Consider the following 24,700-nt stretch of genomic DNA (forward strand, 5'->3'; position numbering starts at 1 on the left):
AAATGTTAAATTATCTAATAGTAAAAGGGGCCATAATTATGTAAAAATGCTTGATACAGTGGTCTGCTCTTGTTTAAAGGTTGGGGTCATGTTGGTAAACAAGTATGCAAAATATAAAAGCAATATGTCAAAGGATATAGGAAATATTTGAGCTAGTACACAAACTTTAACATAGATTTATCAATAATATGCATATTCTAAGTATAAAAGATGCAATAATTATGACAAAATGCTTGATAGAGTTGTCTGCTCTTGTTTATAGGTTGGAGTGATGTTGGTTAACAAGTATGCAAAATATGAAAGCAATATGTCAAGGGAAAATGAAAATAAATGGGGTAGTTCGAAAACTTTAACATTTGCTGCATATTCTAAGTGGAAAAGGGGCCATAATTATGACAAAATGCTTGATAGAGTTGTCTGCTCTTGTTTATAGGTTGGGGTCATGTTGGTAAACAAGTATGCAAAATATGAAAGCAATATGTCAAGGGACAAAGAAAATATTTGGGGTAGTACGAAAACTTTAACATTTGCACGCTAACGCCGACGCCTGGGTGAGTAGGATAACTCCACTATATATATTTCATATATAATAGTCGAGCTAAAAAGAAGCATAATCTTAAATTGTAATATTAAGTTTATCAGAAAGAATGGAGATACAGAAACAAATGTTAATTAAAAGAAAGATGACAGATTATTAAATTGTTACAACAAGAGCTGTGTTCCTGAAACACAATGCCCCCTACTGCCCCACTTTGAAGCCACATATTTGACCTTCGATCTTAAAGGATGACCTTCACCTTTCACCACTCAAAATGTGCAGCTCCATGAGATGCACATGCATGCCAAATATCAAGTTGCTCCGTTCAATATTGAACAAGAGCTGTCGCCATCTGAAGACATATGCCCCCCAAAAAAAGCTTTTTCGAAACCTACACACAGATTTCAAAACCTATACGTGGACCCTAAGTTCAAGTTCAAGGTCAAAGGGGTCAAAATTTGTGTGCGTATGGAAAGGCCTTGTCCATATACACATGCATACCAAATATGAAGGTTACATCTGAAGCGACATAGAAGTTGTGAGCATTTTTCGAAACCTAAACGCAAAAGTGCGACGGACAGGCAGACAGACAAACGGACAGTGCGATTGCTATATGCCACCCTAGCGGGAGCATAAAAAATTCAGTTTTGATATAGGACAATAACAATCCAACATGCACAACTTCATAACATAAGGAAAAAAAACCAAAGGGCCGTAACTCAGGAGTGTCCTAGTCAATTTGGCTGATTATCGAACTTGACCTAGATCTTATGACCTTACACATTTTCAGGAAGTGTGGCGGAGATCCTATGAAATTTGCTCGAGTTATTGAGCGGAAACGAGAAAACCCGCAATTTTTCGATGATTCAAGGGCCGTAACTCAGGAGTGTCTAGGTCAATTTGGCCGATTATCGAACTTGACCTAGATGTTATTGCCTTACACATTTTTATGAAGTGTGGCGAAGATCCTATGACAATTGCTCGAGTTATTGAGCGGAAACGAGAAAAAACGCAATTTTTCGATGATTCAAGGGCCGTTACTCAGAAGTGTCTGGGTCGATATGGCCGATTATCGAACTTGACCTAGATGTTATTGCCTTACACATTTTGATGAAGTCTGGCAAAGATCCTATGACATTTGCTAGAGTTATTGCGCGAAAACCAGATAAAACCCAATTTGACGATGATTCAAGGGCTGTTACTCAGCAGTGTCAGGGTGAATTCGGCCGATCATCAAACTTGACCTAGCTGTTATTGCCTTACACATTTTCATGAAGTTTGGTGAAGATCTGATGACAATTGCTCGAGTTATTGAGCGGAAACAAGAAAAAAAAACAATTTTACAATGATTCAAGGGCCGTAACTCAAGTGTCTAGGTCAATTTGGCCGATTATCGAACTTGACCTAGATGTTATTGCTTTACACATTTTCATGAAGTTTAATGAAAATCTGATCACAATTGCTTGATTTATTGAGCATAAACTAATCTGGACGGACTGACTGACTAACTAACGGACGGTGCGATTTTAATATGCCCCCAGAACCTATGTTCTTGGGGCAAAAAAAGTTATGGCCATTAAAGTTTTTGGACGGACGGACAGACTGACTGACGGACAGTTCAACTGCTATATGCCACCCTACCCGGGGCATAGCAACATCAACCGAAACATTAAAAACTGCTTGGTTTAAAATACTGTAGGCAAAAACATTATTTGTAACTTGAAATAACACTCTTTTAATAATAACTTATACATCATTATTTTCTTTTATTTCTTCATTGTGTTAATTTCATATCAAATGGACTGCAGCAGATAAATACTATATTTCACACTCACACCCAGTACCCCTTCAGCCTACAAAATTTACTGCAGAGTAACGTACTTAAGCCATATAATGACTGCAGTGTAACCTACCTTTCCCCACGTTAGAGTCGTACACCTGTCGGGCGCTTGCAGAGTTCCGATTGCTGTAAGGCGTGCCACCCGCGGGTTCCATGGCAGGTTCCATATCCGCGATCCGGCCAGGGTTGGAACGAACATTGCGGCCCCCTGAAACAGAAACTGTCGATTTAAAGAGTGAACATGATGTTACAGTGATGTGAACATGCAGCTACATTTTTAATCACAAACTGCTTATAAAGCTTCAGAATGATAAACAGACTTGGGCTCATGAAAAATCCCTTTTTTATTTTGCTACCTTATGGATTTGCAAAACTGTCAATGGAAAATTGTTTTAGCACAAAATATTCAAAACAAGACTATTGCCAAGAAATATAGTCCCCTACCGGCTCCACCATTGTCAGAAAAATTTCACCATTGTCAGAATTTTTGTTGTTGCCATACAGGGCTCAGCCTACATTCAAATTTGAGGAAGAAGTGACTTCTCCCTCAGCTGAAATAAGGAGAAGTGAGGCAAATTAAAGGAGAAGTGGTTTCTGTATAGCTTTACAGGTAAATCAACTCTTCACTTATTTTGTTCCCCTTATTACACCATGCCCATAACCATTAATCAGAAACAACTGACATTTGGCAGTTTGGGGGAAAACATTAACAAATACAAACACACTTAAGTGTTAATGTTGTGTTATTATTGTATATAACAGAATTTAATTAATATATTATCGGTCAAAATCTGACTCAAAGTAAATCTCAAAAGTAGGAGAAGTCATGCACTTCTACTTCATGTAATTAGTGGGAGAAATTAATCTGTCCAGGGAGAAGTTATCTCCCACGTCTCCCTCACAGCTGAGCCCTGGTGCCACAGCAACCAGAATTTTTGACGTAGGAACACAATGAAATGACGTGCATAATGTCCATATTGCAATCTATCCATGTTTCAAGTTTCATGAAAAATATTAAGAACTTTTAAAGTTATCCCAGGATCCAGAAAACCACCATTTTTAGCAGTAATTAAAGTTTATTTGTTGCCATAGCAACCAGAATTTTTGACGTAGGAACAAAGTGAAATGACATGCATAATGTCCATATCGCCATCTATCCATGTTTTAAGTTTCATGAAAAAATATTAAGAACTTTAAATGTTATCGCAGGATCCAGAAATATGTGACTGACTGACTGACAGACAGAGCGCAAACCATAAGTCCCCTTCGGTGAAACCGGTAAAGGACAATAAATATATTTTCAATACACTTGTTTTCAACTATTGTTCAAGGTCCTTCCTACAATAAACATTTTTCTCATAGAAAAATAATTATAACCCCGAAAACCTTAATGTGACAAGGGAAATTAACTTTTAAGGGGTAATCTGGCATTTTCCGTTTAGAATCTTTAACAAAAATCAATAAACTTGTGGAATGTCTCCTAGTATTTTATTCAGAATGCTGCAGATGCATACATTGATATAGAGCATGTTTATTTCTATGAGATACAGAAAGGTACAGAAAGGATATGTCTGCAAACAATGTAGTCCAAACAAATTATTTTTATATCTGCAGGTCCTGGCATCTGTTTAGAACTTCACCAAACAACTGGATATAAATTAGGTTCAAAAAAAGGCTGACAGAAAATTATTATTCATGAAGACAAACAGGGGTGTGAATTAAGGAAAGGAAAATGACCAACCGCTTATAGGATTTAGTAAAACTCTTCATTTTCATATAGATTTCCAGCAAATTTAATAAATATGTGTAAAATAAGTTTGACATTGAAAGGGAGGAAATCAGCTAAAAGGAGGAAAATTCACACCCCTGACAAACACACAAACAATGATATTGTTTTGTAATAAGAAGATGTGTGAATCTAAACTTCCTTTGTCCAAAATGATAAAATATACTTTAAGTAACCCTAATCAAGAAGAGACAATGCATATAATTAATCCTTTCCCACTCAGAAGCAAAGTGAAAATGGCTATGTGCAAACAGCATTAAACCAGAACAGCCTGCGTGTAACTCACAATCTGTTCAGGTTCTATGCTGTTTGCTGCTCATCATTATCTAAGGGTTGGAAATGAAGCCTTTAAAACTTGACTTTAGTAAGAAAGGTCATTAAGTTTCTAAAGGACTACAAATACATGAAAATAGGCATCTAAGTGGTAAAGGGTTACATAGCAAATGTGTAGGTTTCCAAACATGTGTTGAGGGGGCATTACCGTAAAAAGTTGTGTATAAGGCCACACTTTTTTACCACAAAATTTCATTTTAAAACATGATGCGCGTTATGCACAACTACATGTACAGCCATGCCAAGACATTTTTTCCCTGTCAGTTACCCAGTTGCGGAAATTTGCATCATTCTGTTCCCCGGTGTTTTAACTGTAACTATGTTAATAATATTGTTTTATTTACGATCTGAATAAGATGGACAAACATTATAAAGTTAACATTAATATTTTCTATCTTTTTCAGGTACGTACAGAGCATTAATTCAAATAAATTTGAAGAAGAGAATGAAAAACAAGGAAGCCATTTTTATTTAAATGTTATTGTTTTCCCACAATAATGTTTGTACAGTGCTCCAGCTAGGCCTAAATCGAAGGGCGCCCCGCCCTGCCCTCCCGAACCTCCGCCCTGCCCCCCCCCCCTTAAAAAAAAAATTTAAAATTTTTTTTTTTTTTTTTTTTTTTTTTAACATATGATAATTCATAAATCTCTTATTACATTGTAATTAGTTTAATTCTCATTGTAGACATTATATGTGAATGGTTTAATAATATTGGGAATAATACAATTATTTATAACATATAAATGAACATGCAATAGAAAGCATTCCAGAAACAGCCGCGCGCTCGAACGTGCCCTTTTCCCAAAATACTGCGCGTCGAAAGTGCCCTTTTGACAAAAAAGCCACCCTGCCCTTTTCAAATTCTAGCTGGAGCACTGTTGTATTATACCCTACTGTACTAGGGTTACAAAATTTATTTGGGGGCACTTGTCGATTTGCAATAGTATGTCGGCAAGGTCTTTCCCGATATATTTATTATTATTTTTCTTGCTTTTCAAATGTGTTAATAAAATTGATGTTGTGTTTGTTTACACGTTTTCATACTCTTGTCAGATTTAGGATGTGATTATCGAGCAATTTGCGTCACCTGTCAAGTTTTGTGTAGCTTGGCTATTATCAAAACATGCGAACCGGCAAACGGCTTCACACCTCCATTGTTTGTTTATAGCTGGTAATGTCGTAATGGTGTTGAGAAGTTTGAGTCGTTAAAGTCTCCTGTCAAGTATAGACACTCCAAAAGAACGCATGATATCGGCAATGTAAATAAAACGCGCGGTTGTGAATTAGTCATGCATGAATAACCACGTGATAATACCAATCAATAATGTCAGTTTCTTAGCTATAACTAATCCATCTGTCATGTGTTCTCCTCCACGATAAAATCGTGGACAGTTACTTCGGAGACATATGCTGAAAACCTTGATGGTATCCTTGTGGAAAGTGTGCATTTCATGCATTATTCATTTAAATCCAAACATTTATTTTTACGCATAATATGATTTAAAAAAAACACACAAACTTAAGTTGTATCGTTATCATCTATAAAATAATTAAAAATTGAAGCAATAAAACACGTAAGATGGGCAATGTATATATAACGATTTTCAGTAAGCCTGCAATACGGAATTTTTCCCCCAATTTTTTGCTTCACAAACATTTTTTCCCAATTTTTTAGCTTAAAAAAGTAGATGCGCGTTATACATAAATGCGCGTTATACACAGCGTTTTACGGTAATGGCTGAGTCACAGTCATTGACACAAAATCAATGTAGTAGGTTACAGGGCTCTGTAACAGGTATAAAACAAGACCACAAACAGAGATAGTATTTATATACCAAGACATTGACCTGAGGCAGATAAACTACATTCCAATGATTGTTAACAAGCCAAGTAGGTATGCACACATAGCTTAAGGCTGATATGAACAAGGTCACACTACGCTTTAAACAAAACAGTAATTGTCCTGACTGTGCAAATACTCTGATAATCACCGTGATAATTTGTTAACTCACTAATATTTGAGCACACCCCTTTTGGTGTACAAATGTAGCAAGAGCAATTATTGTAAAAATAGAATTTGGAAAATCAATTAAATTGTTAGTTGAAGTGTATAAGTTCTTTCATTTATAATGTCCTCAAGCTTTAGGCCAAATTAATTAAGAGCACTTGTTGAAAAATATATTTAGCACCATTGATCATTTTAACCTCACATTTGATATAATGAACGATTAAATATTGCATTACTACAATAATTACAATTTTATGAATAATCTGCACAGTTATTTAAATAAAGAAATAACAGGGAAAAATCCATATAACACAAGAGACGAAAGGCATATTGTAACCAAAAGGACACATTAATAAATTCATACCAATAATAATGGCAACACCTGAGACTTCTTAACTGTAATGCATGCATAACGCTTCATGTATTGTAAACACTTAAAAAGCTTTAAAAAAAAACTAGGTATAAATTATGAGTTAAACATACAATGTAAGCACACCTGTGATTTTATATTGTTAACTCATTATATTAAAGCTTTTATCACACTGAATCACATGAACACTCATGCAATAATTCTTCAGGAATGAAAGTAATTTTCTTCAGGAAAATAAATCAGAAACAAAGAATGTGGGATTGCCATGAACAATTCAGCCTTCCACAGAGCCAGTTGCAACTTGTGTTCTTTTCAAAGGCTGTTGAGGAATGAAAGCATACTGCCCATCCTAGTGGAAATTCTATGTGACCTGGGGTAGAGGGAGTTGAGCATGATTTAAAAGTTATCAAAGAATGATATTATCAATGTTTGTTTAAAGTAATAATAATGAAATGGAAAGTTTTGGTGTATTAAATTCATAAAGTTTTTAATGTTATTCTCTGATTTCAAAAAGCAGAAAGGGAGTTCAATGTTGAATTGACCACAGCTTAAACCCTTTCCCACTCAGTGGCAAAGTGAAAATGGCTATGTGCAATAAGCCTATAACCTGAGAACAGCCTGCGAGTAACTCACAGTATGTTCAGGTTTTATGCTGTTTGCTGCTCATCAGAATCTAAGGGTTGGAAATGAAGCCTTTAAAACTTGAATCTAGTCAGAAAGGTCTTTAATAAAATGTAACTTTCCAAGGGGACAACAAACACGTCAAAATACGTTTATAAGTTTATAAAATATTTGGTAAAATACAGAAGGGAAATTATACCATTTTTCCTGGGTATTTATGAAACATCTGACAATACATTTTCTCACAGTTCGAGTTATTATAATTTACATTTAGTAAAAACTCACTTTTCTCAAAGTATTATTTTAAGGCATCAGGTTATAAAACATTTTTCATACTAATGTCAATCCATTTTTGACAGGCTAAACATATATACTTCTCCATTGGATTAAATGAAAGAATACAATTAAAATATATAATAAATGCTAACTTGCTTAAATTAACTACAACATAATTATATATAGTAAACTCTATCTTGATGCCCATGCCTGTATAGATAAATCTGTACTCTTAACTAAATGTACACATTTACATTTGCTCACATCTTGCATTCAGCGCATGCACTTTTTACACTGGCATATAATCCATTATCTTGAATGCAAGTTACAACATTCCCCTTTCAACAGTATGGAAAGTCAAGTGCACATTTCCGGAATGAGGCAATTACTTCAAATTATGTTGCTACTGTTATAATTGGTATTTGTTTTTGAGACGTGCAAATCCGCATTTAAAAAGATTGCTTACAAATTTCTTCCCTTTTATAGCATAACGGATGCTGAGTGCTGAACAATTCAGTGTAAATGTGATACAAATTACAATTCAGCACAATCAGGCATCATCTGAATAATTGAATTCATTCAATCTTGTGAAACCATTGTTATTTGCCATACATTTATTTTCTAATATATCCTCATTAGATCAATTGAAGAATTTAAGTTTGAAACATATAATTATATCCAATGATTAAATAAGTAAGATTGAACAAACATATTCCTTGAATTGATTTTTTGATATATAGCAAATTTCTAAAGGAGAATTAAGTGTAGGGTAATTGTTTGCATGCATTGCATAAATTATAACTATACAAATGTACATCCATATTATTTTATGATGAAATCGAGAACAGTCTGAGATATAGCCCTGACAATTTACATCCTACAAAAAACATAGGGCAATAACTCTTATTTAAGATAGTTTAGAGTAATGATTCTAGAGTTAGGCAATTTTCCTCATTAAAATATATACATAAATGTACACTCATGAAGTTTACTGTGGAAATTTTGTATCTAACCTGAGATATGGCCTTGAAAAAAGAATCTTATGAAAACAACACAGGGCAGTAACTCTTATCTAAGTAAGTGTATGGTTGTGGTTCTTGTGCATAGCACTTCTTCTCATTGATTTCTACAGACTCATGACGTTTAATGTTGAAATCATCAATGGTATCTCGGAGATATAGCCTTAAAAAGTTACATCATACAAAAAAAGGGCCATAACTTTAATTTCAGGTAATTCAGTGTAGAATTATGGTTCTTCTACATGGCACTTCTCCTCATTGATATCTATAGACCCATGATGTTTCATATTTATATCTTATATAGTTTCTACAAAACAGCCCTGAAAAGTTTGTGACAGACAGACAATGCCATTTTCTATATCCCTTCACCTTTGGCCCGCGTTTATTACAGTAGGAATTAAAGACTTTAATATTTAAGGTAATTCACACATGCATCCTGCATCTGTTTCACAATCTAAATACGTCCAGATGTTACACAAAGGGGACTTCATTATCCTGAGTACCGGTACTTAACTAACACTTGACATTTCTGTAAAATGCTAAGGCAGTAAAGCTGTCTCAATAGAGTTGACTTTGTTAAGAGAAAATTCTCCAATTGGCGCCAATAAAAGTAAGATTGTCGTCAGTCTTTCCATGATAGTAATATAAAAATAAAATATAGACATTATGCAGTTATAAATTATTTACAAAATCACAATTTTGGGAAAAAACTATTCTCTCATAAGACTATAAATTTTTGGCTCTAAGTTTAAATGCTTTTATACAAAAATTAGCTAGACGTATCAATACAGATTTTCTAGTCTCATTCAACAATTGTACAAATTTAAACATACTTGGTCTTCTTTTGTAAAAAACAGGTATACATGTATTTCTAATATTATCATATAAAGGACATATAAGAACAAAATGGTACTCATCTTCAATTTCATTCATTGAACAAAATGTACATGTTCTTTCATTTCTTTGAATATTTTGGTGCCTACCAGTTTCTATAAATAGAACATGGGAAGATAATCTCAATATTGCGATTATGTTTCTAAATTCCGAATTTTCAATTTTGTCTAGATAAATGGATCTTTCAAATATGGGTTTAAATTCTTTGTACAAATAAAGTGCTGGAGAGTCATTTACATCAATTCGCCATTTTGAAATAAACAAATCTTTTAATCTATTGCGAAAGATTATAATAAAGCTGTTAACATTAACCGATTCTGGATATAACCATACGTCATTAAAACCTGACTCTTGCAAGAGTTTCCAAACGTTTGATGTCCATGACTTAGAGTGAGGATTATCACATGATTCTTTAAATTGTTTACGAATAATATTACTTAAAATACAGTTAGAAGATTTTTCGTTGAACAATTTTAAGAAATATTTCTACTACTCGCAAATATCGACATATATACATCGGGTATCTCCCTACTTCGGCATACAAAGCATTTGAATTAGTAGAAGCTTTTACACTTAAAAGCCATTTACAGAATTTGCGTTGGACGCGCTCAATATTTTCGGCTTTAGTAAACCCCCATACCTCCCTTCCATAATTTAGAATCGAGGCAACATATGCATCAAACAGATTTAACATTATTTTAACAGATACATTCAATGATTTTGTAACAGTAAATAATGCCGCTCTAAGCGCTTTGGCTGATAAAGTATTTGTGGCTTGTATAAACGAGCCGCTGCTTGAAACTACTATTCCTAGATAATTAAAATTGTTCACGATTTCAATTGGATTATTATTGTACACCCATCTATAGCCTTTTTTTAATCTGCCTTTATGAAAAATAACAATTTTTGTTTTTTCGACATTCACCGTTATATTTCCACTTTGTGCAATACTCAAACAAATTGTTCAAGGATGATTGTAAACCCTCAGATGATTCTGAGATTAGTACTGCGTCGTCGGCGAATAATAGAAGATAAATGGATAATTGATCAATTGTAATGCCCGCATTTATATCAGCTTGTAAGTGCAACTCAATGTCATTTAAGAATAATGAAAACATTATTGGCGAACATATTTCTCCCTGTAATAACCCGATGTCGGATTCAAATAAATCGGAAATACTATTCATATGTTTGACACCTAATTTAATCTGGTTATACAAAGAGCGAAAAACGGACAGGAGTTTGCCATCGATACCGGACCTAATGAGCTTAAACCAGAGATGCATACGATCTGTTTAGTCATATGCCTGTAAAACATGCATGCTCCCCATAATGGGCTGTCAGTTGTAGTAGCAGCCATTGTGTGAATATATTTTTTTGTCACTGTGACCTTGACCTTTGACCTAGTGGCCTGAAAATTAATAGGGGTCTATGCCAGTCATGATCAATGTACCTAAGAAGTTTCATGATCCTAGGCATAAGCATTCTTGAGTTATCATCCGGAAACCATTTTACTGTTTCGAGTCACTGTGACCTTGACCTCTGACATAGTGACCTGAAAATCAATAGGGGTCATCTACCAGTCATGATCAATGTACCTATGAAGTTTCATGATCCTAGGCGTTAAGCATTCTTGAGTTATCATCCGGAAACCATTTTACTATTTTGAGTCACTGTTACCTTGACCTTTGACCTAGTGACCTGAAAATCACTAGGGGTCATCTGCCAGTCATGATCAATGTACCTATGAAGTTTCATGATCCAAGGCCTAAGCGTTCTTGAGTTATCATCCGGAAACCATCTGGTGGATGGACCGACGGACAGACAGACATGTGCAAAACAATATACCCCCTCTTCTTCGAATGGGGGCATAACCAAAGTGTCCTGCAAGCATATACATGAAAGTGAGGAAACAAACACAAAAAATTGGGAAAATAATAGACCAGAACAGCAATAAAGAATGTTACCAAATCAATTATCAATATTAACTGTGTGTTTTGTTTAACACAAACAGACAGCAGTTGTTTTTTAACCATTTTGGGATTGGGGCCGGGTTCCTTTGCATTGGGAAAATTCCCAGAATTATAGCAAAAATTTGGAAATTTCAAAATTGAGAATTCAAGTGTTGTCAGTATTATATTTACTATTTGACCTTATATATCTAAATGAGAGATGAACAAAATGTTGCTCTATATATAAAAAAAATATATTTTTCGTGTGGAAATTTTTAATTGTGAATGATAAGATCCCTATGGGAAAAATATATACTTTTTTCCATATGGGAATGGGCCAAATACCGAACCCGATTTTTAACAAAACAAAAGCTGTCACCATAGGATGACATATGCCCCCTATAAAAGCTTTGATAGAAGTTATGAGCATTTTTCGAAACCTAAATACTAAATCCTTGAAATGCACTAAGTGACCCCGTGACCTAGTTTTTGACCCAGCATGACCCATATTCAAACTTGACCTAGATATTGTCTAAATACAACTTCTGATCAAAGTATCAGTATTGGTAAAGATCCGATGAAAACTATTTGAATTAGAGAGCGGACACGAAAAGTGGGACAGACTGACAGACAGTGCGAAAACTATATACCCCCTTTCCTTCTAAAGGGGGCATCAAAAACACACTGAGACAGGTAAGTCATTTTTATATATTGCCACACCTGCCTCGACAAAGAAGTTGTTGTAAAATGCATACACTCTAAAACAGCATAGCAAGGGTTAAGTATATAACTGCTGTATCTGTTAAACATTCCTATAAAAGCTACAGTATTTGTTAACTGATTACTTGAGATTTACTTGAGATTCACATGCAACTCAAAATGGACTCCGCAAAATAACTAGTAGACTTCTAAAAATATACGAACCAGCCGCCTGACCACGGAACATGTGAACTGTAAAAGCACATCAATAGTTCTAAAAATGCAGTCATTCGTTGCAACATTTACATTTCAATTAATTGAAGCGTTGTTTTAATGCAAGGGTTCTCATTTTTAGCAGCATATAAATTGGGTTCAGGATATACCTTTACCCTGCTCTCTGCAGTTTTAAGTCTAAATTTTCTTTCAAAATTTTAATGACAGAACATAAGCTTTAACTTTGCAATACAACAAAATAACCTCTGTTGGCACAATGCCTCTGGCCTTAATTACAGCATTAAATGGCTGTCAAACTTTTTTTTAAATAATGAGATAATTAATATCCTCAGAGGAAATCATTGCATCATGGCAGTGACTTTTAGACAAATTGCTCAAGTTAGCTACTAGTTTTTTGCAACATTTATTTCTTAGCCCACAAATATTTAACAGCTAATGACATTGAGTTGCCAAAAGATAACACTATCCTTTGCAGTAAATCAAATGAGAACCAATTAATGTAAAACAACAACAGAAAAATCACTACTGCCATATCCGACAACAGACATCAGGGTATCTACAGTGCTGCATCATCACGCCCCAATACTTACCCTCCTTAATATTACGGACAAGATGCTGCGCTGTGAACACAAATTAAACGCATGCAGCCCAGCATAGATATTCAATACTTTGTTTATAAGTTTGTTTGTTGGGGGTTATTTGAAAAAGACCATAAAATGGACCCGATCCCAAACTGAAATTGTAAAAAAAATCCCCCTTCCCCCCCTAAAGAAATTAATTTCCTTTTTTAGAAAGAAGTGTCTACTGATTATTATATCTCAATTCATCTCAAAAGTATATAACTATTATTTATATGATTTTTTTTTAAATGGCCAGTGAAAGGCCAGATGTGTCAATATTTGTTGATAAATAAATCCCAATTTGGTCCACTTTGTCGATAAAAAATGCCCAAATTTGCCATTGTATTTGATTTAAAAAATCCCAATTTGACCAGACTCCTTTTCCCAAAATGGCAAGCAATAACACCTGGTTTGCCTTTTACCAGAGTCATATCACAGCTGTCAGTGAACCTACTCATACTTTTCCAGGTAAGCATACATGATGATATAATATTCATCATCGAATTCCCTAATGTCAAATAACCCAAGGTTACAATGCAAAGATTGTTACATTCAGATCTCACAAAGAATGTATTAAATGAATGGATGTGTGCTAGCTTATTAAAACTCAATTATGATGATTTTTTTAAGTGGATGAATCAAAAAGAATATTAGATAACAAGTTCTGTCACCTTAAGTGCTTAAAGCCTTTGGAGTATAGGTTTTGACCAATAAGTGTACAACTCCTACTGATTATAAAAGTACAGGAAAACAGACAAGTTTTATTATTTTCTGGAAAACTGAAAATTAACAAAGAACAATAACTATCTACTACTGAAGAAGCATTTCTGATATTTTTAAATGTATTGACTTTTCTGTACTGAAGGGCATACATGTATTATAATGAACGGACCACCAAATTACTATATGCTCCCTTTCTGAGCCGACTGTAAACAAAAATAGCCAGCACTACAGTTAATGGAAGTCCATGCGTTATTAACGCAGAAAACTCAATTTGTTAATGCGTTTTACAATTAGTGGAAGCCCCTTCAACATTTGATAACCCGCGGTTACACTTTTCTGATGCGCTGGCCATATAAATCTCAACAGAATATATATGTTTATTCACGTTCCATTAACTCTGCCCACAAGCTACTGTATGTGCACAGTACATTCCTCAGCAGTGCCAATGTTGATTTTTTTTAACTCTGTCTACCTCTACCACCCAGATATCAGCACCTTATGATCCAATCAGGTGTTAATACGACTACGACCACGAGTGCACATTATTCACCCAATTGTCTGAAATTTGGTATATCTTGAATTCAATGTAACGTTTAAATCACTGGTTGATTGGTTGTTGTTACAAAATATGATATTTGATTGATGCTGGAATTCCCTTATCCCACAATATATATGTATATGCACTTATTAAAAAAAGCAGAAATAAATATTGTGTTTATGAAATTATTTAACACATTTATCGTCAATATTGGCCATACACATTTATTGTCAATATTGGCCATATTTTGGTTTTGAAAATAGAAATCCTGATTATACTTGAGTTGGAACATGCATTCATCCAGAATTCATCACATTATGCAAGATTAACTATATATTAAGCATTGTAAGCCTTTCACGAATTTTTGTTAGAGCTTACAATACTGATTTCATCTTTTAGTGGTAAAGTAAAATGAAATACTAGTACATAAACTAATGAAGACAAGTTTTAACGGACAACATATCCACTTTAATTGTCCATTGATTTAGTCCAAGAAGTTTAAAAAAATACTTGAAAACAATGGGTTTCAGTAAATTAATGAGTCAAAGATAATATAATAATAATCAATTAAGTTTGGGTTTGCTAGGGGGACCCAATTCCAATGGAAACAAGAGTGCCAAACTGTCACAAGATACGCCCGTTTGAAGGTTTTGGACAGCTTGATAACTTTACCAAGACCCATATTTGAACTTGACCTACATATCATCTAGACACAACTTCTAACCAAATTTGGTGAAGATCAAATGAAAACTACTTCAATTAGAGAGCGGACACCATGCTAAATGCTTGAAATGCACTAAATGACCTTGTGATCTAGTTTTTGACCCGGCATGACCCATATTTAAACTTGACCTAGATATTATCTTGACACAACTTCTGACCAAATTTGGTGAAGATCAAATGAAAACTACTTCAATTAGAGAGCAGACACCATGCTAAATGCTTGAAATGCACTAAGTGACCCTGTGACCTAATTTTTGACCCTGCATGACCCATATTCGAACTTGACCTAGATATTGTCTAGATACAACTTCTGACCAAGTATGGTGATTATCGGATGAAAACTACTTCTATTACAGAGCGGACACCATGCTAAATGCTTGAAATGCATTAAGTGACCCGTCCCCGTGACCTAGTTTTTGACCCGGCATGACCCATATTCGAACTTGACCTAGATATTGTCCAGATACAATTTCTGACCAAGTTTGGTGAAGATCTGATTAAAACTACTTCAATTAGTGAGCGGAAACCATGCTAAATGCTTGAAATGCACTAAGTGACCCTGTGACCTAGTTTTTGACCCAGCATAACCCATATTCGAACTTGACTTAGATATTGTCTAGATAAAACTTCTGACCAAGTTTGGTGAAGATCGGATGAAAACTATTTGAATTAGACAGCGGAAACTGCTGCGGACGCCGCCCGCCAGGCCCACCTGCCGACAAGGTGAAACTATAATACGTCCTGTTTTTTTAAAACGGGCGTATAAAAAGTATATATTTTTCCCAAATGGGACCTAAAATTTCCTATTTTGGGAATGGGCCTGGGTCCATTATGGATCGGGAAATATCGTGCCCTTTTGACTAAAATCGAGAAATTAATGTTGTTGATTTTCTGCTTACAAATACTTCACTTGATAATATTTAAGCAATTTCAATATTATATTTTCTAAGATCAACATATAGAGCTGGATTTGAAGATAATTGACACGTTAAAAAAAAATAATAATGGGAGAAACTTTCAATTGGGAATTTCCAAGTCCCCTTAGGGAACAATATACTCTCTTTCATTGGGAATGGGTCCCCCTGCCGAACCCAAATTTGAACGTAACAACAGGGCTTCCCCTAGCTCAAAAATGTATTTAGTCGAATTCACCTTGTTTTGGCAAAATTCTTCTATTTTTTGCTATTTTCAAGTTTTAATGAAGAAAAAGTTGTAGCCAAATAGAATTTTCTTTAGCCAAATAGATCAATTTGTAGCCATTTGGCTAATTTGGCGAATGGCAAAGTCAGCCCTGAAACAAGAGACGTGTTTGTCAGAAACACAATGCCCCCTACTGCGCCGCTTTGAAGCCATACATTTGACCGATGACCTTGAAGGATGACTTTGACCTTTCACCACTCAAAATGTGCAGCTCGATGAGACACACATGCATGCCAAATATCAAGTTGCTATCTTCAATAAATTGCAAAAGGTATGGGCAATGTTAAAGTTTTCAGACGAACAGACTGACTGACTGACAGTTCAACTGCTATATGCCACCCTACTGGGGGCATACAAAAATACTGATGCGTTGACTTAAATCGGAAAATTGAGGCATTGTACTTCTTTCAAACAAATAGTTCATAACTAAATGTTGTATTTTATTTAAACACAAAATAACTATGGAAGCCTTTTATTGGTAATTTTAGGCAGTTAATTTAAAAAAATATATACTTTTTGACGACCTGTGTGAAACAAGGCCTCAGAAATGTATCATTAATCCTCTCAGTTTATCGAAAATTTACATATCTTGAATTGAAAGAGTAAGTTCCTTATAAAGTTAAGAGCCATGATACTGAACCGTTCACAAAAAAGGCGTGTGTGAAATAAAATTTAAATGGCTTTATGCAATTAAGGACCAAGTCATTTACAAGGCAAACAATTGCAAATTTGGAGATTTCACTGAGTGAATTATCTAAAATCCAGGGTTATAAGCTCTTTCTCTTCTGTGTTTTTCCAATCAGACAAAAAAAATATATATATAATTATATATAATGCAGTAACACAAGGCTCTTTCACTCAAACCTTTACACTGTTCAGCAATATTAATCAAAGCAAAATCCCAAACTGTATGGGTACCAGTCCAATCCTTTCACTGAATTCACAGAAAGCAGTGCTTCCCAATTTAATTAACAAATCATTGAACAAAAAAGGAGGGTGTCTCAAGTTTCATTACAGTTCACATACCTTCCAATTGTTCAGCTGGTCTAGCCTGCTCCATCTGTTCCCTACGCTCCTTATCCCCATGGTAACTAACATTGCTGATCACCTCCATGTTCTTTTTGACACGCATCATCTCAGGATCTTCCGCAATATCCGTCTTCTTGCCCTTCTGTTTCTCGAACTCAGCATGATATTGAATCTGTGTGGAAAAAAACACCAAAAATTTTTTATAGTCATTTTATTAAGAGAAAAAATGCCCATGAAGGGAAAAATGAATGTTCGGCATGTACATTTGTTAAGTTTTTACACTTGAAGTGTGTGTTTTTTCTCCATTTTGGGAATATGGTTGGATTCCTTTGGATTCGGAAAAAGACGTGTTGTTTTAACAAAAAATTGTGAAATTTGTGTAAATTGTTTGCTTACAATTACATATAAATTGAGAACAAATGCAGCATTGTTTTTAAATTCTTTTTAAATTCTTTATTAATAACAGGTGAACAGTACTTTCCTAAATAATTTCAGAAAACATAGGAAAGTTTGCTTGTCATGTTCAAATTAATATATCAGTTGTATGTAACCTTGCACTTGATTAATTGGGATCTGTTTTCTGTGATTTTTCCATGGGTTTTAGTTCTTCATTTATAACCTGATCATTGTTTTTGATGTAAAGAGCAAAAGTAAATGCGCCAAAAAATGAAACCTTGTCATCAGACAGAAGGATGCTTATATCGGCTTAACAAACAATCTTTGTACAACAAATAACAACTCTCTTTTCCACAAAACATAAACAGCATCTAATTCAGCTGTTCCCACAAGTTTGTTAAAACTTTAGTTAAAAACAAAAATCAAAGATTTATCGAAAATTGACAAAGCTGGGGGACTTAAATTTCAATGCATCGCGCATTCAAACGAATTTCCCCTACCTTCCCCCTCGTCAACAAAAATATCTAATCGGATTTTCATTGATCTCAAAATCAACCCATGTCGGCTGACAGGGCCCTCGATTTGCACTTTTTACCGTCGAATATTGGCAGCTTCCCCCATGAAAACAGTATACTTTTTTCACTATTTCAGCTATAAAAAAATGTTTTTTTCTTTATTTATACCAATGTTGCCAGCTGGTATCATGCTATAAACCTTTGATTTTTATCATTAAATGTATATTTATTTAAATTTCATTAAATATAGAAAGTGTTGAATGGTTGGTGAAAAATCTTCTAATATTCCCCTTTTCTCCCAAAACGATGCGAAATTCACCCCTCTAAGGGCCCCGGCCCCAATCCCCCAAAGTGTAGCAAGGCCATAGGGACCTGGCTGAAATCCAGATTTTCATAATAATCAGGAAAGTTGACACCCCTGAATAATTATAAAACAACAAGAGATGTGTTGGTCAGAAACACAATGCCCCTAATGCGCCGCTTTGATGATTTTTTTTTACCTTTGACCTTGAAGGATGACCTTTACCTTTCACCACTCAAAATGTGCTGCTCCATTACACATTCATGCCAAATATCAAGTTGCTACGTTCAATATTTCAAAAGTTATGAAGAAGGTTAAAAGTTTTGGTTAAAGTTTTTGAGAAAAAAATGACCTTTAAGGATGACCTTGACCTTTCACCACTCAAAATGTGCAGCTCCATGAGATACACATGCATGCCAAATATGAAGCTGCTGTGTTCAATGTTAAAAAGGTTATGAAAATTTATGTTTTTTATATTTTGACCTTTGACCTTGAAGGTCGACCTTGACCTTTCACCACTCAAAATGTGCAGTTCCACGAGAAGTGAGTAAGAGATTGAATGGAGAAATGAATTTCTTTTTTACCTTTTTACCTTATCAAGTTTCTATGTTCAATATTGCAAAAGAAGAAGAAGAAGGTTTAAGTTTTGGGACACACACACACACAGACACATACAATGACAGACAGGCCAAAAACAATATACCTCCGATCTTTTGATCCGGGGGCATAAAAAGTCAGTATGAATGACTTTATTGCTGTTATTTTTTCTTGAATTTAAAAGTCCAAATGCACCAAATAATGCAAAAAATATGGTAAAACAAGGGATGCGTTTGTCAGAAACACAATGCCCCATTATGCGCCGCTTTTTTTACCTTTGACCCTGACCTTTCAGGGTTCGACATTAACTTTTTTACAGCAAGACCATCGGACCAGCTCCTCTTAAAATGTACTAGCCCGAATCTGAGGTCTACTAGACCATTAATGACATAGCAAATAAACACAATTGTGTCATGTAACTGTTTAGTCAGGATTTATCAGTAAATAATCAGTGAACACCAGAAACAGGGGTTTTTCTGACTATTTTGGGAAAAGGAGTCTGACCAAATTGGGAATTTTTCATCAACAAAATAGGCCATTTTGGGAATTTTTGCTTCGATAAAAACGGCTCATTTGGGAAAAAATTGTGAATTTATCATGCTTAAATAATTCAGTGGTTTAACAAATAAATTAGTTTTTATTTGTTATTTTGTCTTCTTTATATAAACAGATGCAATATTGGGCATGTTCAACGTTTATTCAAGTACTGCAGTTTTGTTTTTCAGTTACAGTTACACTCTGAGATAAGAACTGAACAGTCAAAACCTTATAGCAGATATTTTTGACCAAAACAAACACTGGTTAGTCACACAAGTTATAAGACACTTCATTCTTAAAAAAAAAAAAAAAAAATTTTTTTTTTTTTGGGGGGGGGGGGGGAATTGGGATTTTTTTATAATTTCGGTTTGGGATCAGGTCTGTTTGCTTTGGGAGTGCCTCCGTTTTCCGCAGGCGAGACAGTGCTGAAAACCCCCTGAGAAAGTTATTTTGATAGAGTAAAACAATAGAATAAAACTATTTTTTTGCTTTTCAGCATCAAATTTAAGCCATGGGAACTGACTCGATTTTCCATTTAGGATAAAATTGATGTTTTCGTTTTTCTTCATATTTATGTTTCCTGTCAGTTTTTCTGTCGGATTCTTCTTTATTGACTGATTTGTCGGACGAAAATCCGAACTTGAACAAAGCCATTCTTTGAATTACATTCTCTTGTCTGCTACACAAAAATGTTTACACTGACGATATCGATTTTCTATAGAAGTCATAAAAACATGCTGTAAAGCTTTACGACACTGCAAAAAATCATTAATATTCATGGCAACATGACCAATGGAAACAAGCAATTTTCGCGGGAAGCTCTCCTTCGCGTCTAAAAATAGGGATGAATCATGTGAATGCTTCGCGTTTATTTATATACGCTAGTTTTGTTTTGATGTAAGAAACGAATATGGGAGTTTTACACATTAAGAAAAAAAGTTTTCACAGCAGTTATTTATAGTTATATGAATCAGTATAGATTTTTTTGTGTACGACAAGTCGGACAAGCTAGCCCTTAGTTTTACTAGCCCGACCACCGATCTTACTAGACAATGTCTGTCGGACGTGCCTTAGTGTGGAACCCTGCCTTTCACCACTAAAAATGTGCAGGTCCATGAGATACACATGGATGCCAAATATCAAGTTGCTATGTTCAATATTTCAAAGTTATTGCAAAACTTTACTGTGAGGTTAAAGTTTTGGGACAGAATGACGGAATGACAGACAGACAGGCCAAAAACAATATGCCCCTGATCATTTGATCCGGGGACATAAAAAGTTATGATTTTTTTTACCTTTGACCTTGAAGGTTGACCTTGACCTTTCACCACTCAAAATGTGCAGCTCCACAAGAAGTAAGAGATTGAATGGAGAAATGAAAAGATTTTTTTTATTTTTGACTTTTGACCTTGAAGGATGACCTTGACCTGTCACCACTCAAAATGTGCAGCTCCACGAGATACACATGCACGCCAAATATGAAGCTGCTGTGTTCAATGTTAAAAAGGTTATGAAAATTTATGTTTTTTATATTTTGACCTTTGACCTTGAAGGTCAACCTTGACCTTTCACCACTCAAAATGTGCAGTTCCACTAGAAGTGAGTAAGAGATTGAATGGAGAAATGAATTTATTTTTTTTTAACCTTTGACCTTGAAGGATGACCTTGACCTTGAATGTTCACCACTCCAAATGTGCAGCTCCACAAGATACATGTACACATGCATGCCAAATATGAAGTTGCTGTGTTCAATATTAAACAAGATATGATAAAACTTTAACTAAGGTTTAAGTTTTAGGAAATAAAAATACAATGATATTTGATCTTTGACTTTGAAGGATGACCTTGACCTTGACTTTTCACCACTCAAAATTAGCAGCTCCATGAGATACACATGCATGGTGCATATCAAGTTGGTATGTTCAATATTGCAAAAGTTATCAAACTTTAACCAAGGTTAAAGTTTTGGACAGAATGACAGACAGACTGACAAACAGGACAAAAAAAATATACCCCCGATCTATCTATCTGGGGGCATAAAAACATAAACCTATTGAGGGGGCTGCTCTCTCAAACCTACTTCTAATGTCTGGAAAAAATCCTGTGGAAAGCACTGATAAAATGAAAACATGAATGGATTGGCATTTTCATAACTAATAGAAAAAACATTGAAGACCCATATATTAATTTTACATTATTTGCTTTTCTAGCAGTCACATTTGCTTGTACTCACATTACTCTGTATTTTTGTATTTTCTTGTATTCTTCTAATTTCTGGTGTATCTGCCACTGCTGTATGCTTTGTCGTCGGGTAGTGCCTGAAAATCACATATTTCACACAATATCATAAATCCAATCTGGCATTCCACAAGAAACATTTCTGTATGAGCAAATCAGTCCTAAAAAAGCAAAAAGGCAAAACAATGCAAAAAGTACAATACTTAGTAACTTACTGTACATTTGTGCAACAAGTACATTGGGCACACGTACATATGCCATTCATTCATAAATATACATATTTGATTTTATCTGTTTCATGTTATCAACGGCAGATTTTTATCTCTGGTAAATGACCTATAGGTTACAGCGTAAAGTTGTGTCCATTATACGTCTATATGATGTTCATGCTTATTATTTATGGCACAAGTCTATACTGGAACCGTAGTATAGGGTTTTTTCTGCTATGTAAAAAAGCTGTAAAACGGACCCAATCCCATACCAAAATTATATTTATAAAATCCTTTTTTTTTTAATTTAAGAAAGAAGTCTCTTATGACTTATGATTATTAGACTCTGTATCTCAACTATATTTTAAAAAACCTTCTACAAAATATATAACATTAATTAATTCCTTTTTGTTGATAAACAAGTCCCGAATTTACCTCTTTAATCGATTAAAAAAATCCCAATTTGACCAGACTCCTTTTCCCAAAATGGCTAGAAAACCCCCTGTAGAATGTAACACTATTACTAACTAAATAATTTTAATTTAAAAAAAGTATACATGTGTTGAAAATTCATCTAATCACCAGACATCAACTAAGATAAAACAAGGGCTGTTTGTAAAACATGCATGCCCCCCATATGTGCTCTCAGTTATAGTGACAGCCATTTTGTAAATATGTTTTTTGTCACTGTGACCTTGACCTTTGACTTAGTGACCTGAAAATCAATAGGGGTCATCTGCGAGTCATGATCAATGTACCTATGAAGTTTCATGATCCTAGCCATAAGCTTTCTTGAGTTATCATCAGGAAACCATTTTACTATTTCGGGTCACTGTGACCTTGACCTTTGACCTAGTGACCTGAAAATCAATAGGGGTCATCTGCCAGTCATGATCAATGTACCTATCAAGTTTCATGATCCTAGGCATAAGCGTTCTTGAGTTATCATCCGGAAACCATTTTACTATTTCGGGTCACCGTGACCTTGACCTTTGACCTAGTGACCTGAAAATCAATAGGGGTCATCTGCTAGTCATGATCAATCTACCTATCAAGTTTCATGATCCTAGCCATAAGCGTTCTTGAATTATCATCCGGAAACCATTTTACTATTTGGGGTCACCGTGACCTTGACCTTTGACCTAGTGACCTGAAAATCAATAGAGGTCATCTGCTAGTCATGATCAATCTACCTTTCAAGTTTCATGATTCTAGGCATAAGCGTTCTTGAGTTATCATCCAAAAACCATTTTACTATTTCGGGTCACCGTGACCTTGACCTTTGACCTAGTGACCTCAAAATCGTTAGGGGTCATCTGCGAGTCATGATCAATGTACCTATGAAGTTTCATGATCCTAGGCCCAAGCGTTCTTGAGTTATCGTCTGACAACCACCTGGTGGACGGACCGACAGATAGACCGACAGACAGACCGACATGAGCAAAGCAATATACCCCCTCTTCTTCGAAGGGGGGCATAAAAAGAATCTTTTCTGATCATAGCGCACCCTAACAGAAAAGCGAACATTACTGAAACCTACGCAGTGCAATAAGGAAGTTTGTCGTAGCCTTTGTAGTTTTTCATATTCAATGTCATATTGCAGATCTCACATTTGAAGCAGCCCTTGTGCCATACCTAAAATAAGAAAATAGCAATATTAGCATTACTAATCAAAGGAAATACATGTTTTCAAGAAATAAGTAAACTGTTTAAGATAGTGGAATATTTAGCAATTCCCCAGGCACGATTGAACATTAACAGAAATTATGGGAATGTGCTTTTGCAATGAACTGTATTTTCACTTGGCAAGATTGAGTTTTCATTTAATTATACTGGGTCCTTGGTCCTCTTGGACTATATGTCCTTGGTTTTAATAATCACGGAAACAACATTTTGAATGAAAATGTGTCAGTTAATTAGGTAGGAGTTCAGGATATCATTTTTTTTGGTATTCAAGGCAGTAAACTGCCTTATTCTTAATACTAAGCTCAAAAAAATATTTTTTCCACCTTATGGAACCTAGAAATTTTAAATCGAAGTTTATATTCGAATATATTTTTGTAGATCTTAACGTTTATTTCAGCCCACATCAGCTCTATAATTTGAACCTTAGGATATATAACAGTGAAAACACTTTTATCCTCAATTTGAAAAAAAAAAACATTAGCAAAACAAGAACAACATTTCTTAAAGTTAGTCAAAAAGTTGCAATCGTTCCCAATTAAAAGGGACCTTGCCCCATTCCCAAAATGGTGAAAAAAAACTGGATATGCTCTTGGTTGTTAATCAATCCACAATTAGCTATAAATGTTGTGTCCTTTCACACAGCTGTTGATTTGAAATTTCATTTGTCATAATATTGATTAGCTAAAGAAGCTTCAGCGTACAGTTTACATAGTATTGACAGACCTGTACGCTGAAGCTAACCCCGTATCGAAAGTCAACCAGAGTCATAACATATTTATGTCACGCTATAAATCAAAGAAAGCTCATTTTCTTGGATA

At 34.8% G+C, this 24,700-nt stretch overlaps 1 protein-coding gene across 4 annotated transcripts in view; it reads right to left on the bottom strand.

Moving 5' to 3' along the window:
* LOC127860483 (LIM and SH3 domain protein F42H10.3-like) overlaps positions 1 to 24,700 on the bottom strand; it is a 47,562-nt gene that overhangs the window by 20,126 nt on the left and 2,736 nt on the right. For all 4 annotated transcript variants that reach the window (XM_052398577.1, XM_052398576.1, XM_052398574.1 and 1 more), the window contains exons 2-5: positions 23,737 to 23,831; positions 21,983 to 22,067; positions 17,401 to 17,575; positions 2,452 to 2,586 (exon numbers count right to left, since the gene is read on the bottom strand). In XM_052398577.1, coding sequence (XP_052254537.1) covers positions 2,452 to 2,586; positions 17,401 to 17,575; positions 21,983 to 22,067; positions 23,737 to 23,831 — 490 coding nt within the window. The remainder of the gene's footprint in view (positions 1 to 2,451; positions 2,587 to 17,400; positions 17,576 to 21,982; positions 22,068 to 23,736; positions 23,832 to 24,700) is intronic.

Source organism: Dreissena polymorpha, chromosome 15 (genome assembly GCF_020536995.1).
Source record: "Dreissena polymorpha isolate Duluth1 chromosome 15, UMN_Dpol_1.0, whole genome shotgun sequence".
NCBI lineage: Eukaryota > Metazoa > Mollusca > Bivalvia > Myida > Dreissenidae > Dreissena > Dreissena polymorpha.